The sequence below is a fragment of the Poecilia formosa genome, unplaced genomic scaffold (genome assembly GCF_000485575.1).
Source record: "Poecilia formosa unplaced genomic scaffold, Poecilia_formosa-5.1.2 Scaffold268, whole genome shotgun sequence".
Classification (NCBI taxonomy): Eukaryota; Metazoa; Chordata; class Actinopteri; order Cyprinodontiformes; family Poeciliidae; genus Poecilia; species Poecilia formosa.
In genome coordinates, this window is record NW_006800207.1 from 359,891 (window position 1) to 384,864 (window position 24,974).

At 38.3% G+C, this 24,974-nt stretch overlaps 1 protein-coding gene across 4 annotated transcripts in view; it reads right to left on the reverse strand.

Moving 5' to 3' along the window:
* Positions 1-24,974, reverse strand: part of LOC103150967 (pleckstrin homology domain-containing family G member 5-like) — an 80,910-nt gene that overhangs the window by 37,852 nt on the left and 18,084 nt on the right. For 3 of the 4 annotated variants that reach the window (XM_007570753.2, XM_007570752.2, XM_016681077.1), the window contains exon 2: positions 20,175-20,251. In XM_007570753.2, the coding sequence (XP_007570815.1) occupies positions 20,175-20,251 (77 nt within the window). Of the gene's footprint in view, positions 1-5,476; positions 5,727-20,174; positions 20,252-24,974 lie in introns of those variants that run through there. The other variant, XM_007570754.2, reaches the window with a different exon arrangement.

Genomic DNA, 24,974 nt, shown 5'->3' on the forward strand with positions numbered 1-24,974 from the left:
GTTCATACCTCCTGGAAAAGGTGTGTGTGTGTGTGTGTGTGTGTGTGTGTGTGTGTGCGCATTTCTGAGACATATGTTGGGCACAACTGTAAAAAGAAAGTGGCAAAAATTTCCTGAGAATAATCACTTGAAAGCAAACATCAAATAGAAACGGTGGTCTTCAGTGACTCTGGGTCAATCTGTGCCTTTTGTAAAAGTATGTCAATGTACTCTTATTTTTTTTTCTTTAATTCAAATATTCACAAATTCTGGAGATAAATGGTTTTATTGATTTATATATCTTTGTCCTGTGAATTTGTTTAACACAATGCTTCTACTTATTTTGGCTCCAATTCATGTTTGGGCTTTCTGCCTCTTCAGACCGATTATGGCCTGTAAAAAGAAAAAAATAACCATTTGTAACCTCTTTTAGGTAGATATAATTTATACAATTAATCAGAAAGTGGACCCCCAGAAATGATGACAACATCCACAGTTATCTCCAACTTGAGGATACAGCCAATCAGAGCCAAGGAAATGAATGTCGATCCATGATTGGTTAGTACTAGCCAATAGTATGTCGAGAAGAATCGAGTCCAAGTAGTTTCACTTCTCAAGCTACAATTTCTTTCATGTATCATCGAATCTTACATACGCCCAAAAGAAAACTTTACAACCAGGTGAATCATGTGGAGCCATGTTTCATAGATTTGGGAAATTAGGACCAAAACTACAAAAGTGTAAAACAGCCAAGAGGTGAAATGACCAGCATCAATCCCAAATGGAGGATGACTCTTATTTTCAAGTATTAATTCAACAAAACTTGCAGTGCAGCTTGGCTGAGTCACTGACTAATTGAGAAAGTCATTCCAGGTGACCCGTAAACTCTGGAGTGCCTGGATTTAAAGATCAGGAATTTGATAAGCTCGCTCCGTTCGTGTGGAGCAAAGCCAAGTAATGACTTTTTATCTGGTAAAAATTGAGCATTCAGTGAGTCAATTGAACAAGGCTGGATTGTGCAATACTTTTATTGAAGCCTCGAGGAAATTAATATCTGTAAATGTGACAGACGGAGCTTCGTAGCATGAAATGGAGTAGAAGGAGATTCATTATCGATATAAATACAAACTGCACCAGACTGGGTTAAAGCTGAAGAGTGAAGAAGGCAGGTGTGGACTGAGTGTGCATCCGCATTTGCCACTGGCTCGGAACTGAAGGGTAATATTAGAGAAGTACTTCATTGCATTTATTTTATGGCTTTATACTGCCTCAAGGATGCTTATTCATATGCAAAATATAAGTTTTTCGCATGCTTGGGTTGAGTCAACTGCGTTTTGATGAAACTGCTTTAAAAAAAAAAATCATAGTACTTTCTAGGGAACATGAAAATAAATTCACATGTTAAATTGATCCTTAATGCAGTGGAATAGTCTCACACCGACACATCTGATGCAGTTGTAAAGTAGAGATTGTTTCAGGTTTCTTCCCATCCTCCTAATCTTATGAGACGGTAAGATGAATTAGGTCTTTGCTCAGTCTTGACTCACGGTTGCAGCCGTTTTAAGCATTTTAAGCCTTGCTATGGACCAGATGTGCAGCAATTTTCGTGAAACCATTTCCAGGCTTGTTAAAACAGCAGTCTTCCAAACCTGAATGATTCATTCACTTGAAAATTTTGTTTCAAGGGAAATACGTCTCCGTAATCAAACACCCCAAGCAACTATATAGTCAAATATCATAAAACTGTTTCACTTGCATTTTATAGTGGACTCCCTATATTTATGAAAGTTATGGAGCACAACTGTAAATATTTGAGTCCCCACTAAAAATGTCTATAAATCTATTTTAATAGTTCAAGCACAAAATATACCTTAATACATGTTATTAAGCACAATGGAAACAGGCCTTAATCTCACTTTTGGGGGTACAGCCAGTAAGAAAATAAAATAAATGGTGCACCTGGATTGGTTGGTTTGCAAAGGCCAGCCATTAAGTGTGTCAAGTATCACTGTGCCTAGGTATGTTGGCTCCTCAGCTATTTTTCAATTATTTTACATGCTATACAAAGAAATTCGTGAATAGGCAACTTTTCCGAAAACTTTTGGGTGCAAAACTTTTCCGAGTTACATTCCATGGAAAATCTGGAATTGGGTGCATGAAACATTGAATATTTATTATTTGTTTAGAGTGAGATAACTACAATAAAAAAAATAAGTTGTACACAATTTTGTCCTCGAATGAGATTAAGTGGGAGTGCTGTATTGGTTTTCAAACAATGTTATTCAAATTGCAATAAATAAGGCCTCTTCCTTATGTATTGCAAAGCAAAAACCAATAAGCAGCGGTGGTGGAGATGATTTTCCTAAGATCATAAGCATTAAGACAAAAAAAAAAAAAAAACTGGTTAATTGATGTTTAATCAGTTTTAAACCCAAAACCTAATACTTCTCCACAATGTGCATTATTTCCAACCGCGCAGGATGACATTTGCAGCTATCACTAAAAAAGATAAAAAACAGATCTTATCAGCCTCTGGCATTTGTCGTTTAGAGAACTGCTTTTATCACATCTTCATAAGATATTGTTGATCCTAGAAACGGTTGCCAAGTTGATGTTAGACAACCGCTGTTCAGGTATGAGGTTTATGGAACGGTCAATCAGCAGTTTAATCCGTTTATCAAAGCCACTTGAGATAAAACCAAAAGCCATAATGGTCACAATCTGCTGGAGAAACACCAACTGCGTCCACAGATAAGGAAGCTACAACAGATCCAGGTTACGGCAGGAAGTCTGTATGTAAACTCTGCTGGATGTTTACAGCGAAGGTCGATTATGGGTTTAGAGTTCTCCCTTCGGCAAAGTTTGCGTAACCAACTGACCTTTTGGGGATTTTTAGAACGCGTTTCTGGAAACAACAGGCAACAAATAAAACGTTCACAGAGCCAAATAAACTCCACAAGTGTCTGACAGACCCAGGCAAATGTTTCTGACTCACTCAGTGTCCAGATCAGACTGCCTGACTCACTCGTTGTTTTATAGGATTTGGACACCAGACAGATTACAGTAACTGTAAACAATATTTCATAACATCATCCTCCTCTGCTCAGTGACACACATTTGAAGAGGGAAGTTATTTCCCAGATTACATACAAGCATTTTGAAGAAGAGGGTCAATTTACTACTAGAACATTCTTAAATTTATTGTGTAAGCAAAAGTTCAACTTTTGCACATTTGTCACATTAAAGCCACAAGCAACCATATATGTACTCAAAATTCAATATATACAATGTACAAAATGGTGATAAATTGCTTCAAAGATTTCCAAATAAAAATCTGAAGAGTGTTGTATGTATTTATGTTCTACACCTTTATTCTGATACACTAAAATAAAATCAAGTGCAACCAATAGCCCACAAAAGTTACCTATAACTTTCTAACTTTCTGTAAGCATTTATGATGAATGATACTAAAAATAAATGTTTGTCATATGTTGCAATGACTTTTCTGAACACCAATTTTAAAAATTGTCCTCTTGGCAACTATTTTGGCTTTTTTTTAAGTATAAATTACTGGAATGGTACAAACAAATTGAAAAAAACTGAGTAGCTATATGGCTAGAATAAACTTCAACAGATTTTCACATCACTGAAGAGAATGCCAAAAACATTCACTTCAGATCATCAACTAGTTTCATCATCTAGTAATTTGAAATCCATTGTGAATTTGCATTCTGACATTTTTAGGAGTATGTGAAATTTTGATTTTCCAATCATGCTTAAACCATCATAATTATACATAAAGCTTTGTCACATAGCTTGAAGCAAAGAAAAAATACATTTACAAGCAGACTTGGCTTCTTTTTTTAGTAAATTATTAATTAAAAGCTTTGTGTTTACAAATGACTAAGAACTGAATTCAGGGCTGAAATTTCACAAAACAGACCATCACCATAATGAGACACGGTGGTGGGAGCATCATGTAAGGGGACAGAAGCTGATTAAGGTTGATCCACGGAATTAAACACACGGAAAGCCTAAAAGAAGCTGCAAAACACTAACAGTTTTGCCTAATGTTAAATAATAAACTTTACCTACCTCAAAATCTGATAAGGTTTAGGTGACTGCTCCACTGAAGCCAACTTTAAAGACACATTTTGACATATGGCCTTACCAGTTTCCAAGGTACGCCAGAGGCAGCAAAGCATGGCAAATCTCTATTTCCTATTTTCCCCAGTGTGTTGCAAAGCGTCAAGCTTCGTCTCCATCCCCATTAACCTTTCATACTTTTTCCTCTTATCACAGAAAAGTACACTCAACCTGTAGTGAAGAGCACGAGTCGGGTGAGTCTTTTATATAATGCAACTATGCATTCCAATAAGAAAGGTATGTTTCAACATGCAGTAAAGTTTGCCAAAGAAAAATATTGCCTCCCCAGCATCTTTCACAATTCATTTTACAATGCGAAAAAAAAAAAAAAGAAGAACCTCGCCTCCTTTTCCAGTGAAGTCTAAGCCAAAAACAAAACTGTGTCGTCACAGATTGAACAAGTTTGGAAGAAAGTCAATGTGATGGACTTGAATGTTCAAATTGCTTTTTAGAAAAATGCTGAAACGCGGCCTAATACTTATATGGCGCCTACCTAGGACTCAGTCACAATATCGCCAAGAAAGCAGGAAATTCCCATAAATCTAAATGAAAATCTGGGTCATTTAAAGGTAATTAATAACTATGCAAGAAAGCACTCGCAAATATCTGCTTTTTTCTTTCGCTCCCTCTACTTCTACAATGTCAAGTGTTTCAATGGCTGTTTGAGGCAACGCTGTCTGGCTGGACTGTGACGCAACCTGCCTTCCTATCCATAGCTTCAGGGCAGAAGAAGGAGGGATAGGCAGGAAAAAGGCCAAAAAAGGAGGAAGTGAAAGGAACATAAGTGTGTATTCCAAGTCAAATTAGACCTTACAACTGAAGTCGATTTGTACTTGCGCTGTTCCCAGTGTTAGCTGGAAATTGATTATTTGGAAACCTACTTCCAATTTGCTCCAAAGAATATGGAAAGGGAGAAAGAGAGAGGGAGAGAGAAGAAGCGGTGGCGGGTGCCACACTGGTCTGTTGATATAAGAAGCAGATGTGAAATATCCAGACGCAGAAAAGAGGGAAGGAAAAAAAAGTGTAAAAGTGCCGGTCTGCACAGTTGTAGATGCGTGTTCCCTTTAGAGTCTCAGACAGCCAGACTGGAAACCATAACAATCTGTGAGAGGCTGTATACTACGATAATGAATTATTCACCTAAATAAATCAGAGTTGTCATTAATTCTGAGAAGGGAAAAAAAAGCTGGACATTTACAGATTCCCCAAATGTTCAGTGTTTCACCACAATGAGTTTTGGACAAATTGAGTACGTTACAAATATAACTGATTAAGTCAAGTTGGTAGCGTAATATAGAGCCTCGGATAAAGATAAAACGTCAACATATAGTAATTTAGTTCTATTACTTACCATAGAAAATAGCGTCCCAGGAATGGAGACCTCTCTGACTTTCAGGGCAAAGAACCAATCAATGTTTCCAGGGTCAAACAGGCAGCAGGTGGTGAAGCTTTCTTAGTCCCAGGCTGAATCAAACTTACTCTTTAATTTCTGAATCTCAGCTTTAAGTAATCCTGAGCTTGAGTGAGAACACCAGAGGCAGTCAACGAGGCAGACTGTTGGATAGAAAGACGTTCACTGTGTTTACCACAGTGATCTACTGATGAGGTACACTCAGAAGCGAACAGAAATAATGGACCCCGCCTCCGTGCTCAAGCCCCACAGGCTCACACACAGTGCGGCTGACTCATGCAATGCGCAACAGAAACGGATCCTTTTTTCTTTCCTTCCCTCCTCCTGAAGAATGTTTGAGGTTGTCCACCAACTTCTAAACAGCTTAATCAAGCTGCAACTCTGTTTTACTGGGCAAACGAGAAATGGCTTCCTCTGCAAGTCTGAGTTCAGCCTGTGACCGATTCAGTGCTTCATTTGAACTTTAACCCTGCTGGGAGGTAAGGTCGGATGAACCATTACTGACTGGGGAAACGGTAATGGCATAAATCCGTCAACGTTGCCTTTCACAGAATAATGAAACTACATTTATAGCGCCTTCTGTTCAGTCTGAACCAGATCTTAATCCTCTGATGGTAACTGGGTCCTTTTTAACCCAGTGAGGTCATCTTTTTGCAATATCTTTGTAATGAAAAGTTTTCATCACTTCATATTCCAGGTATTCCTCAATAAACATGTTGCTGATATCATGCAATTCAAATTTTTAATTTACCTTTTATGCATTTTAAGAAATAGCATATTTTATGTTACTATCCCATTCTTCCATGAGTGCGTCCAAAATGACCCACATTCATTTCCTATAAAATTTAATGGGAATCTTTGTTTCTTACCAACTGTGACTATCAGAAAAACATTTTTTTGTGCACCAAATGCACTGAGACCTAAGTTTCATCCCTGAAAAATATTATTTTACACAGCAAGAACTCTTACATATAAGTATTATCTTTATTTTTTATCTCTCAAATGTATTTGTGTGTCGATCATCAGTGCTGTGACAGCGTTATTGTCACGAATCAACATATTAGCCTTCTTCAAAGTTAGCCAACACTAATTATCCAACATTACCACCTATGCTTTATTGTGCATGTGTATTTGTGTGTGTGTGTGTCTGACACCCTGGATGAGAAAACCAAGAGAGAGAGTGTGTTGAATGACATACAAAACCTGTTGATGAATGTTCTTTTATCATCTCAAATAAAATAAAAATTCATAGGTATAGAAATAAATGTATAAATAAATGAGCCAGAAAAGTATAGAGTGCCTTCTCCGGGTTGGGGAGGATGTCCTGCACCAAGTTGAAGTATCACAGGAGTTCAAGTATCTCAGGATCTTGTTCACCAATGAGGGAAAAATGGAGCAGAAGATCGACGAGCAGATTGGTGCAGCGTCTGGAGTGAAGCGGTGCTGGTCTGTTGTGGTGAAGGGAGAGCTGAGCCAAAAAGCGAAGCTCTTGATTTACCGGTTGATCTAAGTTCCTATACTCGTCTATGGTCATGAGCTTTGGGTCATGTCCGAAAGAACGACGTCACGGATACAAGCGGCCGAAATTAGTTTTCCCTGTAGGGTGTCTCTCCCTTAGAGATGGGATGAGAAGGTCAGATATCCAGGAGGGACTCAGAGTAGAGCCGCTGATCCTTCATGTCGAGAGGAGCCAGTTGAGGTGACTCGGCATCTGGTCAGGATGCCTCCTGGACGCCTCCCTGGTGAGGTGTTCTGGGGATGTCCCACCAGGAGGAGACCCAGGGAAGACCCAGGACACGCTGATGATGTTTCTCAGCTGGTCTGGGAACGCCATGGGTTCCCCCAGAGGAGCTGGAACAAGTGGCTGGGGAGAGCGAACTCTGAGCCTCCTTACTTAGGCTGCTGGCCCCGTGACCCGGCCCCAGATAAACGGAAGATGGATGGATGAATCACACAATCAAAATGACAAAAGTAGCAGAAAAACACATTGATTGTAACCCGGGTCAAAAAGGACCCAGTCACAGAAGACTGTATAGTCAGTCACTTACGCATCAGAGGGTTAAATAGTGTCTTGCACCGCAAAACTAAAATTGTCTATTTTTTTATGTATTAGTTTTTGAAGGGATCATCCAAAAAGTCATTAATTGTATTGAGATTGATTTGATGTGAATCTATATGATTCTTTCACTAGAATTAAGATTTTCAAGCAAAAACACAAAAAATATCAGATCTCTCAACTCAAAAATGAATCCCCTCAGTTAAATACTGAGCATAGTCAACACTATGTTGAGGGAGTGAGGGTAAGGAAGTGGCACTAAATAGAAAAACAGATCAACAAAAAAAAAAAAAAAACATGCAGCTTTGGGTCAATTCAGCTATTTAGAACAAACACATTGCCATTTATTTCCTTCCTGCTTTTACTTTCCATCTGTAAATTGCAAGTTTGTTTATTCATCTTGGTAGTTAAACCTTTGTCGCACCATTTCCCATCTTCCCATTTATGGTAGCATATTGAAAAGTGCAAGTTAGACGCGTCCAACAGTGAGGAAACGAAAGGGGTTTTGTGCAACATCAAGTTCTGTTTCTACCCAGACAATAGACGATCACATTTCCCCCCTCGCCCCGCTTTGACCAGACAAGAAGGTCACAGTTGTAACTGCAGACTTTTTAAGCTCCAACTCAAGCAACACCCTGAGCTTAAATGAGCCGACTACCAGCTTACAGCAATATGTGGTAAACTGAGAGCTCATCCAAACAGATTGCTTCTTAGCTGATGGCTCACAATAAAGTTGCATCTAAAGAAACCAATTAGAGTTCTTCTAATTTTAACAAACGTCACAAAACCACAGTATTTAGCTACAAAGCAGACCACTTAAAAGTTGTGAAACCTAGATTTAATGTGAAAACCAAGACTGCTTTCAATATAGCCTAGCAAGACGACAGCAGCTGAAACAGAAAATGTACGTTTTATGGACCAGAGATGCTTAATTTAAAGAAAATCAACTTTTATTTGTTTACACTAAATCCTGCCAGCTGAATCTTTCATAAAATAAAGGGGGCTATACTGATAAAATCTTCATGCAATGAAATGCGGTGATGTTGCCACGTCAGAGTTTGTGAATTTTAATTTCAAAGTCAAGACAAGCGAGAAGGAATTATAATTGTATTTTACACAGATATGATCCTTTTTGTCTACTGCAAAGTAACCTCAACCTGTGGGGAAACGATGAAGAGCAGAGTGCCTCCACCAATAGGTTATTTGGTCACCATGGAGACTGAACATGGACTTGTGGATAAGCATCATTACTAACGAGTTACACAGAAGTCTTGGGCTCACCTCACTGTCTGGGTCATCTACAGAAACTCGATTTCCTACTTCGAAGTCAGCAATGACCTCTCGACATTGCTGACTTGTAAATGTTTTACTGCAAATTTTGAAAGTGAGATTAAAGTTAGGTACTTATTGTTAGTACTTTTTGTCTTTTGCACAACACATGCACAAACTGAACGAATCACTTCAGTGACATTTCTGAAACGACCAGGATGTAATGGAAAGTTGACACAAACATCTTAAATTTAGAGATGGCATCATAACAAATTGACATATAAAAAGCCACGTCAACTTCCTGAGTCTAGACTTTAAGGCCAAGTTCTAAATAACTTTAGTTCTTTAGATATCCCACCAACTTTAGCTCTGTGAAGTCATTGTCAGTAAAAACTCACATCTTTGCATGATATGGCCAGCTTCACCAGAGATGCATGAACATCTAGAGAATGTATCCACACAAAAAAAGTTCCTAAAGACTCACAGCTTAAGATTACATCAACATGGATCAAAATGACAGAGAAGTATTTTTATTACAACAGCAGAAAAATGACTAGAATACCAAAAGATTTACACCACCTCTCCAAATCTGATTAAAATCCCTTCAGACTGTGCCAGACCAGATCACTCTGATTAGACATTTTTGGCTTGATCTTTTTTTTTTTTTTTAATTAGAGTATTAATCTGATTATAAGAGACCCACAAGAACCCATCTAGTGATGTCATCATCCATAAACAGTTTACGTGTTGTACTGACAGTTTTTGTAGAGTCACCGCTTTGGACTCTGCTGGGATTTTTCAGGCGTATTCATGGTCTAAAAATAGTCAAGTGGTGTTACGGTTTGTGGGTTTTTATATTAACCCTCAGACTACAACTCTGTTCTTTAGTCATTCAGGTTAATCCAAGATGAGCCATCTTTAAATCCTCCACAATTAGCTAGCTAAAGAAAAACTATTCAGACCCCTGAGGGACAGGACTGAAGAACGGGGGGTTGTCAATGCTCAAAAACCACCAACGCAGCCTGTTGAATCCCCGTCTGCCCTACCACCCCCCACCGCCAGAATTAATTAGGGGAGGCCATATATAAAAAGGGTGGACATCAGTGGAGCTTTTACCCTGAAAGATTCAATGGAAACGGAGCTGCCTTTGTTAAATCAAAGATAAGGGGGACTAAAGGCGTAAAAGACGAATAAACTGAGTGACCCTCCCTGCCTGAACTTAGCATCAACTCCTAGAGAATGATACGCTCCAACTCCTCGAGGGGGTGTTTTAAATAAAGGTGACAAACAAAGGGAAACAATAGGACTTAAGATCAAATAAAAACTGAAGGCTTAGAAGTGTGACAAAAATAAAGAGTTACAACTAGAATGTACTAGTCCTGTACATCCTGAACCTTCTTCAGTTCTGAACAATCAAAACGATTAGGAGGAGTTCCAACAGCTTCTCCAAGAGATTAGACAGCTAGATGTTGGGATTTCCCATGACAGGACTCTGGATGTAGAGAAGTGAAACATAAATGAAAGTGGAAAGAGTGAAGGTCTCTTCTTCACTCACTGAAATCCACTCAGAGCAGCTGAAATATAGCCGTTCCCTCTGCAGTGTCAGTAAGGTACCCCCTTCCTGTTATTCTGCCATCTGCTGCTTCCTGACTGAAACGCTCCCGGGGGTTCGGCCTGCCATCACCACCTCATCCCCCTTCAATGTTTACATTTCCGGATGAGAAACCGTATGAATTAAAAAAAAAAAAAAAAGCTGTGACAAGCTTGTTTGTCATTTCTGAATGACCTAAAACAAATTTCTTTCCACTGTATTTGATGGACAGATGCATCCACATTTCAGGCTTATTTAATGAGCACTGTGTTCATTTTATGGTTTTAGAGCTTCATTTTAGTCTGTGAAAGGTAATTTTAATGAAATCCTGGAATATTTTGTAAATGTTGAGTAAAATATAATTTGAAATAAAAACCAAACCAGCCCAAGCTGATCTGCTCATACAACTTTTAGAACTACAAAAAAAAGATTTTTCTACTTTCTCAATGACTTAAAAATTAAACTGACTTTGATTTTGCTATAAAATTTAATCCAAGTAAAATCTTCTGAAAAGGATGAGTATATTTACACCTGCACAAAAGGTCCATAACATCGGGAAAAGCTCCGGTCTGGTTAAAAGAAAAAAGAAAAACTCCATTATCTACACCATTTTTGATACCATGGCAACATGTTTTGAAGGATCAGGGTTCTTTCTAATGAAGAACAAAAAAACAAAAAAGTGGATTGGAAAATATGGCAGTACTTGAATATCTAACTTAAGCTTCATTTCTTAGTTTGGAGGCAAGTTAATCTGAATAATATTCTTTATAGATATGTATATCCTTGATTAGGAGCTTGGAATGGTTGAACACCATCATTGAGCCGCTTGTATTGCTAATATTTAAACAGACAGCATTAGCTTGTACCATTTCTGCAGCTAGCATTTAATATTTTGCTCAGTTTCTTCAAGCAGCTCCAAACAGCAATCTTGAGTTAAGCAGGTATCGATTATGGATAAATTAGCTGAAACTAATGGGAAAAGGCACAATCTGGTCACCCAAGGTAGAACACACTAAGACAGGATTGCAGTATTGTAGAAAAGCGATGCAGGACATTCTGACATATACACCTGCCATCTGGAAAAAGACTCCGGCCATGAAATATGGCTGAATTTCCAACTCTTGCTCAGATCCGACCAAGACGCATAACTCCAAAAATGGTTTTAAGGTGTTGTTCAGCTAGCTTACAGTACTCTTACAGATGAAGCACGAGATGATGAAAGAGATTTTCCCAAATGACATAACAGATCATGGCTCACCCTTTGATTTGGAATCCAGTTTGCATACTGGCTTGGCTCCCGTCACGGTTTCGTGACAGTAGCCTGATATAAAATGAGTCACTGGGTGAAAGTAATCAGCTTCTCTATTTGGTATGTCATATTCATGTTAGCAGTGGAAAAAAATAGAGATCCAGGAAGAAGACCTCCCAGTTTTACCACACCAGACAGATCCTTGTGTGTGTGTGTCTATACAAGAATGAGCTGCTGTAGCCTGTAGCAGTGGCAGGGATCCACATCTGCACTGGAGAAAAATGTTCAGATAAACATTTTTAGCATCAGTAAAACCTAAGGAAGAAATGTTTAGCTTTCATAGGAATAAATCTGGCTTAGAAGAGTTTATATACAAGTGGGATACAGGAACACATTAAATACGCCAAAGCTGCGATTCTGGTTGAATCCATGCGTTAATCTTTTCATGGTGGTAAAAAGAGGACAGCCAAAAAAGTTGGTCTGAAATTTCTCAACCAACCAACAGTGGTACACTTACAGTAAAGCTCAAAAGCATTGATATTAAAGCAACTGAACCATTTTTATGAGAAAGACCAGCCTTTAACATGTTTCCACTATCATTTTGATGAGGACCTCCAAGTCCCTGAGGCTGGAAGGTCTAATTGCCATTAACCTAATCTTTAGCTCTTCCACAGATTCCCCATCAGATTCAAATCAGCACTCTGGCTGGACCATTTCAAACCATTAATATTACTTTGCGTCAGCAGAAACCTGTTGGTAAAATTAAATGATTACTTTAAACTTGGCAAGGTTATGAATAATTTGGGTCACAGCTGTTACCGAGATCAGCAGACTGTGATTACCAAAAGATTTGAACTATTTTTATACTGTTTGACCTTTGCAACCCCACAGGCGACGCACAGTCAAATCAGGATTAACAAAAAGGTTATTTCCATAATAACCCTCAGAAAAGTTTAATAGCCACCAGATTCTCCCACTGAGGGCTAACTGGGCAGTAATTTCTCTTTCAAATGTTACTTGCTCTCATTTCCCAATATCATAATTGTGAATAAAAAAATAACCATAAATGTGTATAAATTTGGAAATATCACAACTACTACCTTTCATTCCCTGCAGGAAGTCATACCATAAACCACCTACTTAAATATGCAGTGTTTTCACATTCAGACAAGTTAACTCTGCAGTTTAAGGAGCTCTGTTTTGTTTTTAATGTAAGGGAGTACAGGAATTAAACTCGATTTAAAACTGCTTAAAGACAAAGGCAAATTTACCCTAGTAGATGTTGCTCTAGTGAACAGTTTTATGTCACAGGACTAACACAGAATCCATGTCAATTTGTCATTTCATCTGCACATTCTGTAAACAAGCCTGATTCCCAGACAACATGTATTAGTTGGCTCCAGATGGATTTTAATCAAACTAGATTTGTCTAAAATAGACTAAGGCTCACAGTGGCTTATAATTTAGGTCTCATCCGTGTTGACTAAATACAACCTGTATTACTCTATCCTACTGCTAATTAAAGGCAACTCTGTTTATGTTGACTGTCCTAAAGTCTTAATCTGACAAAATATCAATATTAAAGCACCGCAGTTCAATTATAGAAACAGAGGGTGAGGTGTATAAGGAAAAATACAACGTCATGGTCGACTGTACTGGGCAGTAGATCTGAAAGGTCTGTATAAACTTGTTCACTCTTAATCTAACAGCTAGATGAAGAAATGTTGAAAAATGCCATGCAGACTCATCTTTTCCTCAATGAGCAAAATACTTCGACTTTGACAGTGAAGATCAGTAAGATAAAGTGACATATTTAATCTCTACATAAATGCAAAGTTTCCAGATTGCAATTTTCATTATCAGTGTTTCCATTATTGTAAAAAGGTGCAGAATTTTCCATTAAGTTCACAATATTCTCTGAACAGATTTGTAAAAATCTGTTAATGGACTTTGGTACAAAATCCACTAACAGACCCAGTAGAAGTCACAAAAATGAAAAGATGCATGTTGAACCACAAGGTGGTTAAGACTTGAGAGCGCAAAACACATCAAACAATGATAATGATTCTGTATCCTCTCAAAAAATGTTTGAGTGGATTTTGTTTATCAGCAGGACTGATGAGACTCCTTTCTCTGCATTCAGGATATTGCTGAATGAGAAGAATAGGACATGCAGACAATCAGAAAAAAACAAGATGTGAAGCACCAAAATCTATCTCCCAGTATAACTACACTGGGAAATAGTACTGGGAGATAGATTTTGGCGCTTAACATCTTGTCTGCTCTTGGGGATTAGCTGTTGTATTCCCACTTAAAAGTCATTGGTTACTTTCCAGACATTAAGTATGTGGACAGGTAATCTCTTCAAAGAGGTCAGGAGCAACTGAATCTCAGTAAACTGTTTGGCACCTAAAACAATCCATCTCTGCCAGGATACAGCAACCAGCACACTAAATTCCTGAGCCTCTGACAAATACAGAAAGAGGGGCATCATGTTTACTTTGCAGCTTCAGCATGTCCCCGTCAGTTTTAGCAAGGCAGACTTGTCAAATGAAAAGATCTGGAACAGACACTGGAAGAACCTTAGGGCAGACATGGTTGCATAGTGTGTGGAGGTTGTCTAATAAAGTGGAAAATTAACTAAGTCTGAACCATCACAGTGTTAAAAGAGAGGGAAATTAAAATCCATCTCAAGCATTATTAATAATTTTGTTGAAAAAACATCCATGATAACTGAAGTGCCAACAGTATCCAATTAGTGTAACCGTGCTTTAAAACTGCAAGTTGCAAGTCAGTTTATGTTAAACAAGTTACTGCTGTCCAAGCAGAAAGCCTGACTAAAAAGCTAATATTATCTTGGTATGTTTTATTTTTCCTTGACTTCAAGTCTGCATAGAGAAGGGACAACGTTAAAAATTGGAAGAAGAATATAATCAGACATTAAATAAAATATTTATACATTTTCAAAGTAATTCAGTTATTTTGGTCTAGATGCATTTCCATAGCCTTCTCAGTGTTTCTGTGACTCAACAGAACCTTTTCACCCAAGATAAATATAAATCTTTCTTGGAATCCTCCAATGATTTTTCGTCAGAAACTACACTGAGGACGATCAGAGAGCTAAACAGCTGACTAACATGTTCCCTCATCCTTCCTTTCTTCACGACATCCCTTTGCCTCCAGCTGTTTGGAATAAGGAAGGGCCCATTGCCATAGTGACCCACACCTTTTTTTCGGGTTATCCTGTCTGGTCCTGTTAAAGCTGTGGCTTTCAGAACCAGTGAGTAAAGCTAGGAGGTAATGAGCTCCACTATGTGTGAGTCTTGAATCAGAAAACAAGTCCACACCTGCCCTGAACGACAACCAATGTAATCTGAAATCATTCCCAACGCAAATCAGGACTAAGCTTAATTTTTCTGACACCCGATTTGAAGGATGTCACCGCTGGACCTTCTGAAAAAGTGTTAGTCACTTCTAAGCGCTGGGTTGTGATATGGAGGAAGACACCTGGGAAGATTTCACTAAACTATGATGCAGGTGAACTCATCAAGGTTACAGCCAGTCATGCTGCGACTAGAAGACACAGAGTGCTGTTGGGAGCTGATATATGTTTTGAGGAGACTCCAGGCAGGCCTGTCTGGAAACAAAAGGGTTTAAATGGACTGGCCTAAGAATCTGCGTCTGCCTGTGTGCAGCTGCCAAGGCGCCGGCATTTCAAAGGGAGCTTTTGGAAAACTTAAAAAACTAAAAAAAGAAGAATATAAAAGTTTTTTGTTTTTGTTCCCCTCCCTTTCATTTTCTGAGTAAAAATTCTTCCATGTGTTTAAATCTGTTCAGCGGGTGGAATGGGTGAAAGTCGAGGGATATTTATGTCCTTTACTCGAGTCAAGCCAAGGTTGACTAAGGGAGTTCATGAAAAGAGTAAACAGCAGAGTGCGTCCTGTAGGTCAGGATTGTCATGACATCGCCCCCTGCTGTTTAAAGCTCGATACAGACGGCACACGTGAAAGCTGGTATCTAAAAACTTGCACCATTGCACAATGGAAATGATTTTTCATCAACTGGAAACAAAACTAATCTGACTCAACATTTACTACACCTTATCAAAGTAACTGAATCTCAAACATTTTATGAAGTTGTGACATAATGTAATATCCCTTAGATGAGACCACTATGGGGTCACCCTGTTGAACGCAGGCGTAAAACAGGAAAAACTCAGATCATCAAGATAAATGATTATTTTTTAAAAGTCTTGTTTTACTCAGGGTTTTCCCTTCTGCTTTTATAGCTTACGACAGAGGAACGTCATTGGTCCCAACAAGTCTGCTGCCTTAACATTTTTAATAAACACTTCTTGTCAATGACATCCATCAAATATGTAGAAAAATATCTACAACTTTAAACAATGTTAATAGATTTTTTATCCACGTTTTTAGAGATATCCGTCACATTATACAAAAACAAAAAACTGCTCTGTAGAAGTTTCGTCTCGCTACTGATGTTGATGCCAACCTGACAAGAACAATACTGATAAGGTATTGTCATATTAAGTAAATTATTATTGAAAAGTTCATATATTTACTAACTGAAAAGCATTTCCCAGTGTTTCAAGTCTTGCATCTAAAGAAAACATTTAAGATCAGAATTTGACTAAAAATTACCTTTCTAATATGGAAAAATGGTTTTAATGAAAAACAGGTTCGCTACCTGACAAGCGTATACATAACGTAAACATATTTTCTAATTTTTTGAAGACGACTACAGCTCATGTTCTAACCATTTGTTTTGTCTTTATTTGCTTTAGAGACCATCTTAAACGGGATTTAATTGGTGAATAATGCATTACTTTTTTGTGCTTTGTTCACCATTTATTAAAGGGAGGGTACAAAATAAAATCTGAGGTTTATATCATGTTATAACATCATCAAAAACATACTTTGACTGTAACTTGGACTCAATCATGAATACTGAATCTCCCATGACAACCAGTAGTCAATGCTTTTACCAAGCTTTTCAGGCACTTTTACATCATCTTACTCTACTGTGCTTCCTGCAATAACTTAAGTTGGAGAGTCTTAGCGGTGTCAATCCACTTTGTGGACGTGATGCTGCATGCGCCAATGGCATAAAAATAGCTCACCGTTACAGGAAAACAGCTTATCTGCAGTCATCGGTGTCTATGCTAAACAGCCTTCGAATTCATGCCGGATTCTGCAGAAAGCAGATGCATTGTAGCAAGGGGGTGAGCGCCACACAGACAGGCATGATTGACAGCACTAAGGCCTTCCTCCTGGCTCTGATTGGTTGTTTAGCACTGGATTGTCTCATACTATATTGTCACTACATAGTGACAGTTTTAACAAATATGTAGAAAAATATTTTTTATAAGTTACATAATGTAGGTCAGAAAGCCAAAATAGTCGGCGGCTAATCTTAAATAAAAATATGCACATCTGTCCCTCTGTGCTGGTCTGCTTTGCTTTTTCTTTTACATATTTCTCGCTCTTTTCTTAAATCTCTAAAGTCTGTATATGCTCTAATCTTGTGAAAGCAAAGTAAAATTCCTTGCTTGTTTGCACAAACTCGGCCAATAAAACCTATTTTAATAGTTTTATACTGGCCATGGTCTGAACAAGAAAACAAATCTTTTCCAAGCACAGAGTAGACTGGAAAGCTATTGAAAATTATTGTTTTGAGTACCCAAATCTAGTTATAATTGGGTGATAATTGCCAACAAGAAAAATGGTCTCCACCATCTACCAGCAGATAGGAGAAGCACGATTGCAAATCACATCGCATGAGGTACTTTTTTTTTTTTTTAAATCAAGTGTCTCATTAAATAGTTTATGCCTAGATAAGAAAATAAAAATGAGATAAATAGAGCAGACGGATGAGACGCCAGGAGTCCTGGAGGGAGGAAAAGTAGGGGAGTCTAACTGCCATTATACCGGCTGATGAGATGCAGCGTTCACCGTTGGTCCCCTTCCCTCTGTCTGCAGTCAACACAGGGAAATGTCTTTCCTTAATCTCCTTACATAATAACATCCACCCTGACCCAGACCAAGGAGAATGTCCTGCATCTCATTCACAACTCTCCAAACAAATTTTAAAAAACAGGAGGGAATCTGTCAAGAGGGGAGGCTGGAGAATCTGAAGTGATTTCATCTTTCAGGAAACTACATTTTAGTGTCTCGGTAATGTGGAGAACAGAGAAACGGGCGGTTCAGACTGAGCACTTTGTTTTTTTTTTCCTCCCCTTTTTATTATTCTTAGTTTCCATGGAGAGAAACTATATATAACCAGCTCTCTCCCTCTCCCAACAGGCTGTCTCAATTCATAAATCTTTTCTTTGTCATCTTCCCTTCCCATTGTTCCCGCAAAGAAGACAGCAGGAGACAACATCTCGATTCAATGAGAAAATCCTCCCAATGCCCGGTCGTAATGGCAGGAGGGGGGGACGTCCAGGCGGACCAGACAAACCAAAACAACCCAGACTGACGGACAAACCAGACACTACGGCGATTTCCCCTGGCCTTCTGGCCCGTCTCCCGTTTTCAGAAACCAGTGGCTTCAAAGGAATAATTCATTTCACAGTCTGGTGGCCAGACACAGAGCCCCAAGACTTTCACCCCTTCAAACACCTGAAAGAACAAAAGCAGCGTTGGGACTCTGCTTCACCTTTTTCACTGCTGATACGACACACAGCAAAGAGGCCAAATCACATCTGCCTACATCCATCTTTTCCTACCCGAACCCCTAATCAGTGTCCGATCCAAACCAAAACAAGTTTTGCCATTACAGTCTGGTTCAGTGCAGACTTGAATGGAGTCATGGAAAAGTTATGGCATGATTTTAAAAAGCTGGTCATTACTTTGTCAATTTTTAATCAAGGAAACCACTAATTATAAAAGCAGTGTGCAACAATTACAGAAAATATGCAACAATTACCGACATCTAGTGGTAAAGTGGGAGATTGCTATCATCTAAACTTTCATTCATCAACTACCCAGAACTTATCAGTAGACAGATGTGAAGTTACACTAACTAAATGTGTGCATAAGCCGTTTCTGCTGCCAAAAGCTTTACTCAACAATGAATGAATATGTGTAGTTAATCTTAATAAAGGAGATTAAAATTTACTGCAACTTTTTTCCCCTTCATTTGTCATGTAGCTATTGTAAGTTATTTTTGTCAGTCGACTCCTTCAGATTATTCTTTGTATTGTATTTCCAGCAGTGAAAACATCTTCAAATATTTGCTTCCCTGCCCCTTCAAAGATTTATTACACGTTTGCTTTTCTTGGCACACTTAAACATCTAACACTCAAAAACACAAAATCTCACCAAGATTGGTCTGATTGAGGTAAAGCAAAAGCTAATTTTACAAGTAACTCTTTAGCAATATGTAGGATCTTGTTTTAATTCAATAATTCCTTTATATTTATGAAAAGTACTTGTTCCATTGGCAGATTATTTCACTTATGGGAAAAATATATTGTTATTGTGAAATAATGTGCTAATGGAGGAAGTACTTTTTCACCAATATTAAATAATTACTGACTTAAAACACAGATTTCAAATAGTAAAAGCAAGCACCATCAGTTTAGTGATTATTCTGAAGGATCGTTTGCACTACTGCTAATGTATTCATGTGACATGGCTGGTCACTTGAGGAAGCAAGTAGCCATGTTGATGTTTACCTGCATGACAATGGCCAGAAATGGTATTATGGATGGCAGCAAAAGGTGTTTTCACTTTGAAACGAAAAATTGACCAAAAATTAGTTTTTGGTCAAGGCCTGAAAGCCTGGGATGTCATGAACTGATTAATGCATAAAGAATTTAACTGTTAATTTTTATTTCTTAAACCTAACATATACATGTCTCATCTGCCGTTAGCAGTACTGCTTACCTTTTTTCTCAGTTTCCCAGTGTTAAAGAGCTAGTCGACAGATTTGGTTCATTTGCAAGTGTCACAACCTCAAACCGTAGCTAAATTGCAAACCAGTTACTCAGTAATTACAGAATACAACACACCATTAGTCACCAAATTAAATCTCTAAACTTACTTCTGCTGCCCAGAATCAACACAAACAGATGTGTTGCCTCAGTTAAGTCTGAGGCCATAGCATGACATTTCCATGACGCCGATTAAAATAAAAAATAAAAAATACTTTTAAACTGTCCAAACTGCAACCTGATTCAATCTCCTGAAGACAGCCGCTGGCTCCAGACTTCTTGAATCACTAAGACATTCTCTTACATTGACAAAGTGCTGCAGTTTGTCTGTGTTTGAAGAGAGACGGACCAAAGATGCAGTCTACATTACATACATCAAAGTCAACAAATTTCCCACTATCTCAAATCTTGAAGCCAAAAATGCCACAGCATCCAAGTGAAAGGTGTATGGCAAACTTCTCACTGCCATGCAAATACGTTTGGTAGATTTATGTCGTTTAAATTTAATAATCTTACCTTAGAGGCCCTTCGGTGGTCAGGACACTCAGGGTACTGACAAACCACCCAGTCTTCCTCCTGGACTGGTTTATCATCTGAAAGAGAACACATGGGTCACTCTGACATTTCTTTATGAATAAAGACACATTAAAATCAGCCACCCAGCAGCCTTAACTTCCACCAACACACCTTTCTTGGTAGGGATGTAAGAATACATTGCTAAGTTTAAGACTAAAAGTGTGTGTGTTTATTCAACGGTGAAGTGAGTAAAGAAAAAACGGAGAGCGGTTGTAAGCGCAAGAAAGTCATCGGTTAGTCGGACAGGCCATGTGTATAAAAGCAGAAGAAATTGGCTAAAGAGATCTATTGATGGAAAGGTAAACAGAAGAAAAAAAGGATGGGATTTTTTTTGAAAGAACATCAAAGAGAAATAATGACTAAAGAGACAGGAAGCAAAAAAAGTAAATGAGAGGAAGGCCGGTCTGCTTATTGTAGGAAAGTGCCCTCATCATGGGGGAGCTTGCCGCTTTCAACTGCACGACAACAAATCACCATTGTCAAATAAACCCCCAACATCGATTTGACTGGCTGTATTGAGGCCACGATAAAAGGCAGTGTTTACATCTGTGCCTTCGACACGTACACAAAAGATAACAATGTCATAACAGAGACCGTGAGTGCACCGGTATTTATTGGTCCGCCAAATGAGCAAAACATAACAGGGGGAAAGGAGAAAGGAAGGGCAGGAAAGTGAAGTAGAGATTGGCAGTAAAGGTGCCATTTGCAAAAGTTCTCAAATTTCCAAAAATTACGACAAAAACCCTTCCGGTGTGCCAAGACGGCTGGTCATTGCAATATGAGTGGTGGAATAGCAGTAGATCTTCTGTAATGGAGATGGAGCGCTACGAGAAAATGAAGTCACTTTGTGGCTGTTCTTTAAGGCCAAAAACAACAATAATGCATCAGTAAGAAGGAAATGGTCAAAAATCTGTACTGCTGCAAACGGAAAATGTCACCTTTAGTCATGCAGTCGGATTTAACAGCCCTTGTAGGTCAGGGGAAAATGGAAAAACGCTGTAATTGGTGCATACCTTTCAATCCTTGGCCTCCCCACAGGAACGGGTCAGCCGGCCTACACGTTAACATGCTAAATAACAGTAAAAACAAGACTAAGTAATAATGATTGATGTGAAAATACAGCGTATGAGTTAACTTCTAATACAAATCCACTGAAACTTTTTTTGTACACTCTTCAACCAGTCCAACCATTGCCCCATTCTCAGCGCTCACTTTCACAAAACAATAAATGTATTTTGTTACCACAAAAGTCAGTGTAATCTATTTAGATTTTATATGATTATGCGCAGAGTGTGACATGTTTTTTGTCTTTTTTATTTTGACAAATTTTGTCGAGGACGGCAGTGAGATTAGATGAAATACATCTAAAAACAGTTTTACGTACTTCAAGACTCTCAGCAATGATTGTTCTAGAGTTACGCATTTGGAATATTTTCTCCATTTTCACTTTCCTTTTAAAAAAAATTATAAAGAAAAGGACAGATGAAAAATAAAATAACACTGTTTTAAACAGACTAGAGTGAAACAACAAATGCTTTAGTAATGAGGCATATGCCCTGACCGTTGGACAAATACTTTTACTTGCACTGTTATACTAATATGGTAATGTTCAGGCACTATTCAGTAAATTGAATTAAAACATCCTTAAAGAAGATGAATAGTGACAGGGTAGTTGTGCCCAGTAACCGTCATGTATCCAAGAGGATTCATCCTCATTTGACATGAGAGCCTGAACATCAGCCCATTAGACAATCACTGCAATCATGCAGCCTCGACCTAAACAGCAGATCTGGTCTCAGGTCCCTGCCAGTATATGAGCTAAAACCTTTCTTTGAACACCTTTCAGTAATCCAGCTGAAGCAGAGTCTATTTTGTCTGACTTCAACCACCTTCTGGGAAGAGGTGAGGGGGGGAAATGTCTCTCCTGTGTCTCCTCTCTGCTGGAAGAAGGCCGAAATGCACTCTCAGTCATGACTACGGCCACTGCCAGAAGGCTTCAGGGATAATGGTTCCCTGTGGGTTTACAAAAGCAGCCGGCTGCAGAAGGAGCCTCCAGCTGAAGCGTTTCCCAAAGATCTAGACCCTTCAGCATCACAGCCAAACTTCACAGCTATGCACGAAACAAATGCTATTTGGCCTCACTGGTGACATATCAGATCACAGCGATCTGGAAAAGTTATCACCCTGACAGTGAAGTATAAATGTTCAGAGGCCATGCCATGTTTCAGATCAACTCAAAACCTAACCATGGCGAGACGCAGAGGTTCATAATGGAGGGTTCATATTTTCATCCTGTTCATTTACTAAATATTTATTTTAGATCTAAATATTTGGTTGATAGACTGAATATTTAGCTTGCTAATTAAATATTTAGTTTGAAACAGGTATGAATTCATCACAGTGAATTAATACCATGATGAAAATATAGTTAAAAAAAAATTAATGCTCATTGTTTTCCATAATAGCCTAAATAAATTCAAGGTTTCATAATATCATGCAGCTGTAGTAGAGCTCCACCATTGCATTGCTCTGACGAGCAGCATCAGCCTCAAGTAAAGACAAATCTTATCCAAAAGCATTTTAGAAAAAAATGACATTTAATGCATGGAAGACACTAACTAAATGCTCTATGCAATCCCACTTTTAAAAAATTAGCATCCAAGACTTGGAGATACAGATCAAGATGTTGTTTATACACTTTTTACTTAATTTGAGCTATTATGAAGATCTACGTTAAAACAGGAGCTTTTTCATCCAAGCTTTGTCAAAAAGGGGGGAAAAAAAAAACAATGAATATACGACACCCACAAACAGATAAAGTCAGAATCAAACTTCGTTTTGGAGCCTGAATTTAAAAAAAAATATACATATTACACTAAAGATTTTTGCAACATGAGTTGTTGGAAAAAAAAATTATGAAATATTGAATTTTTAAAGACAGCAATGATTAAAGTAACATTTTAAATCTAATCTCAGAATACATTTTAATAAGCATGTTAGTGAACACACGATTCAATACTGTTGTAAGAAAGCAATCCCCACAACCAAGCTCTGCTTTTGATGTAAAAAAAAAAAAAAATCAATTTCTTGATAATTCAACTTTAGGTTTGTTTAATTTAATACAAGACAGAGTCCAATGCAGTTTATTTTATAATAACCAGAGTTGTAAATGATATTCCTAAATAAGCTTCCCACCCTAAGAGCTAACCTTCCCTCAACCCTCTCCTGATTACGGGTTTCATTGTAAAACACAGCTCTATCTGCTGAACCTCCATCTTCTCTCTTACTTGTTCATATCTTGCTGACTCTCTGACTTTCTCTCTCTGATGAACTGGAATCCCTGAACTCAGCAGTGCTGATTAAGCCAAAAAAGCAAACACAAGCACACACAGCGCACGAACACACGTGACGGTGGACAATGAGTCTGCACACTAAAGAGACGGTTGTGTGTCGCGTCCGCACAGCCCCTGTGCTGGCCTGCTTCAGCTCGACGAGACACTGCCCGGGGGAAAAGATCCTTTAGGTGCCCATAAATAAGCCAGAGCAGTCAAGGCCAGCTTAAATCAACCACGTTGAGTGTATCGGTTTCCATTTCCATTCTTTGCATTCTCTTAATTCGAAATTCTTCCTTCAATTTAGGGATTAGATTGCATCCTACAAAGGCAAATCATAAGTTTAAATGTTCAGTGAGATCTGAAATTTTAATAACCAATGTTCTACAGCTACAAGCAAAAACACCTTATATCAAAAACATATTTAGAAATATTGAAATAAATGTCCTTGGGCTGCAGGAAATGAGACATTTTACAGCAAATCCTAAATAATAAAAGCTTATTAATTAGGGAAAAGATTACGCAATGAGGCAAAAGAAAGTCAAGAAAAGTCATTAAAGTCATCCCTACAGCATGTTCTTTCTGGTTTTACTGTGATATCCTACATGAAGTATGTCTGGAGTCCAGGGTTTGCAGCTTCGTTGCTTTTTAAACATCACATTTGCCAACTGTGCACTGCCCAAAATCTGTTATTACTGTGACTCACTCAGGAAAACTGAGCCCACAGCGGTTCCTGTGCTGCACTGTGGAGCCAGTTAGCTCCTGTGATGAGAATATGAGATGAAACACTGAAGTTTTACATTTCATCTCAACAAGATCTTTTCCAACTGCTCTGCTTACGCTGCGTTTAAATTTATATGCAAATTTTGTGGAAAAAAAATAATAAAAAAATTGAAGATAAGAATTTGATGAATCTGACAACTAAATACAATTAAACTAAGGGTGGAGTGAGAGAGAAAAAGAACTATGAAGCTTTACAACATGCACACAGTTGACTGCAAACTCATATTAGTCATGTTGGAAGATGTTCACTTTGATAATTCACATTTCATTTTCCTGGGAATGTCCTGCAGAACTGCATAATAAGCAGTGCGCACCATTTTGTTTACCAAATGAATCTGGGTTTTCCCCAACAGTCAAAGTATTTTTCACCCTTTATAATGGTTTTTACTGTGCGGGAACGACTGTATTGGATGTTGCCGCTTTCTGTCTGTATGATGTCAGTTGCACATGCCAAGACAGCTGTCAATGTCTGTAGAGATTCACACAATTCATTTTTCCAAGTCAACTCAATCATTTGTTGGGGTAAAAATATCAGAGCCAAAGACTTAAATAGGCTAAGCGACCTGTTAAAGAAGGCTGGTTCTGTTCCTATTGACTTTTCTGGATCATCTGTAGATTATTGTGC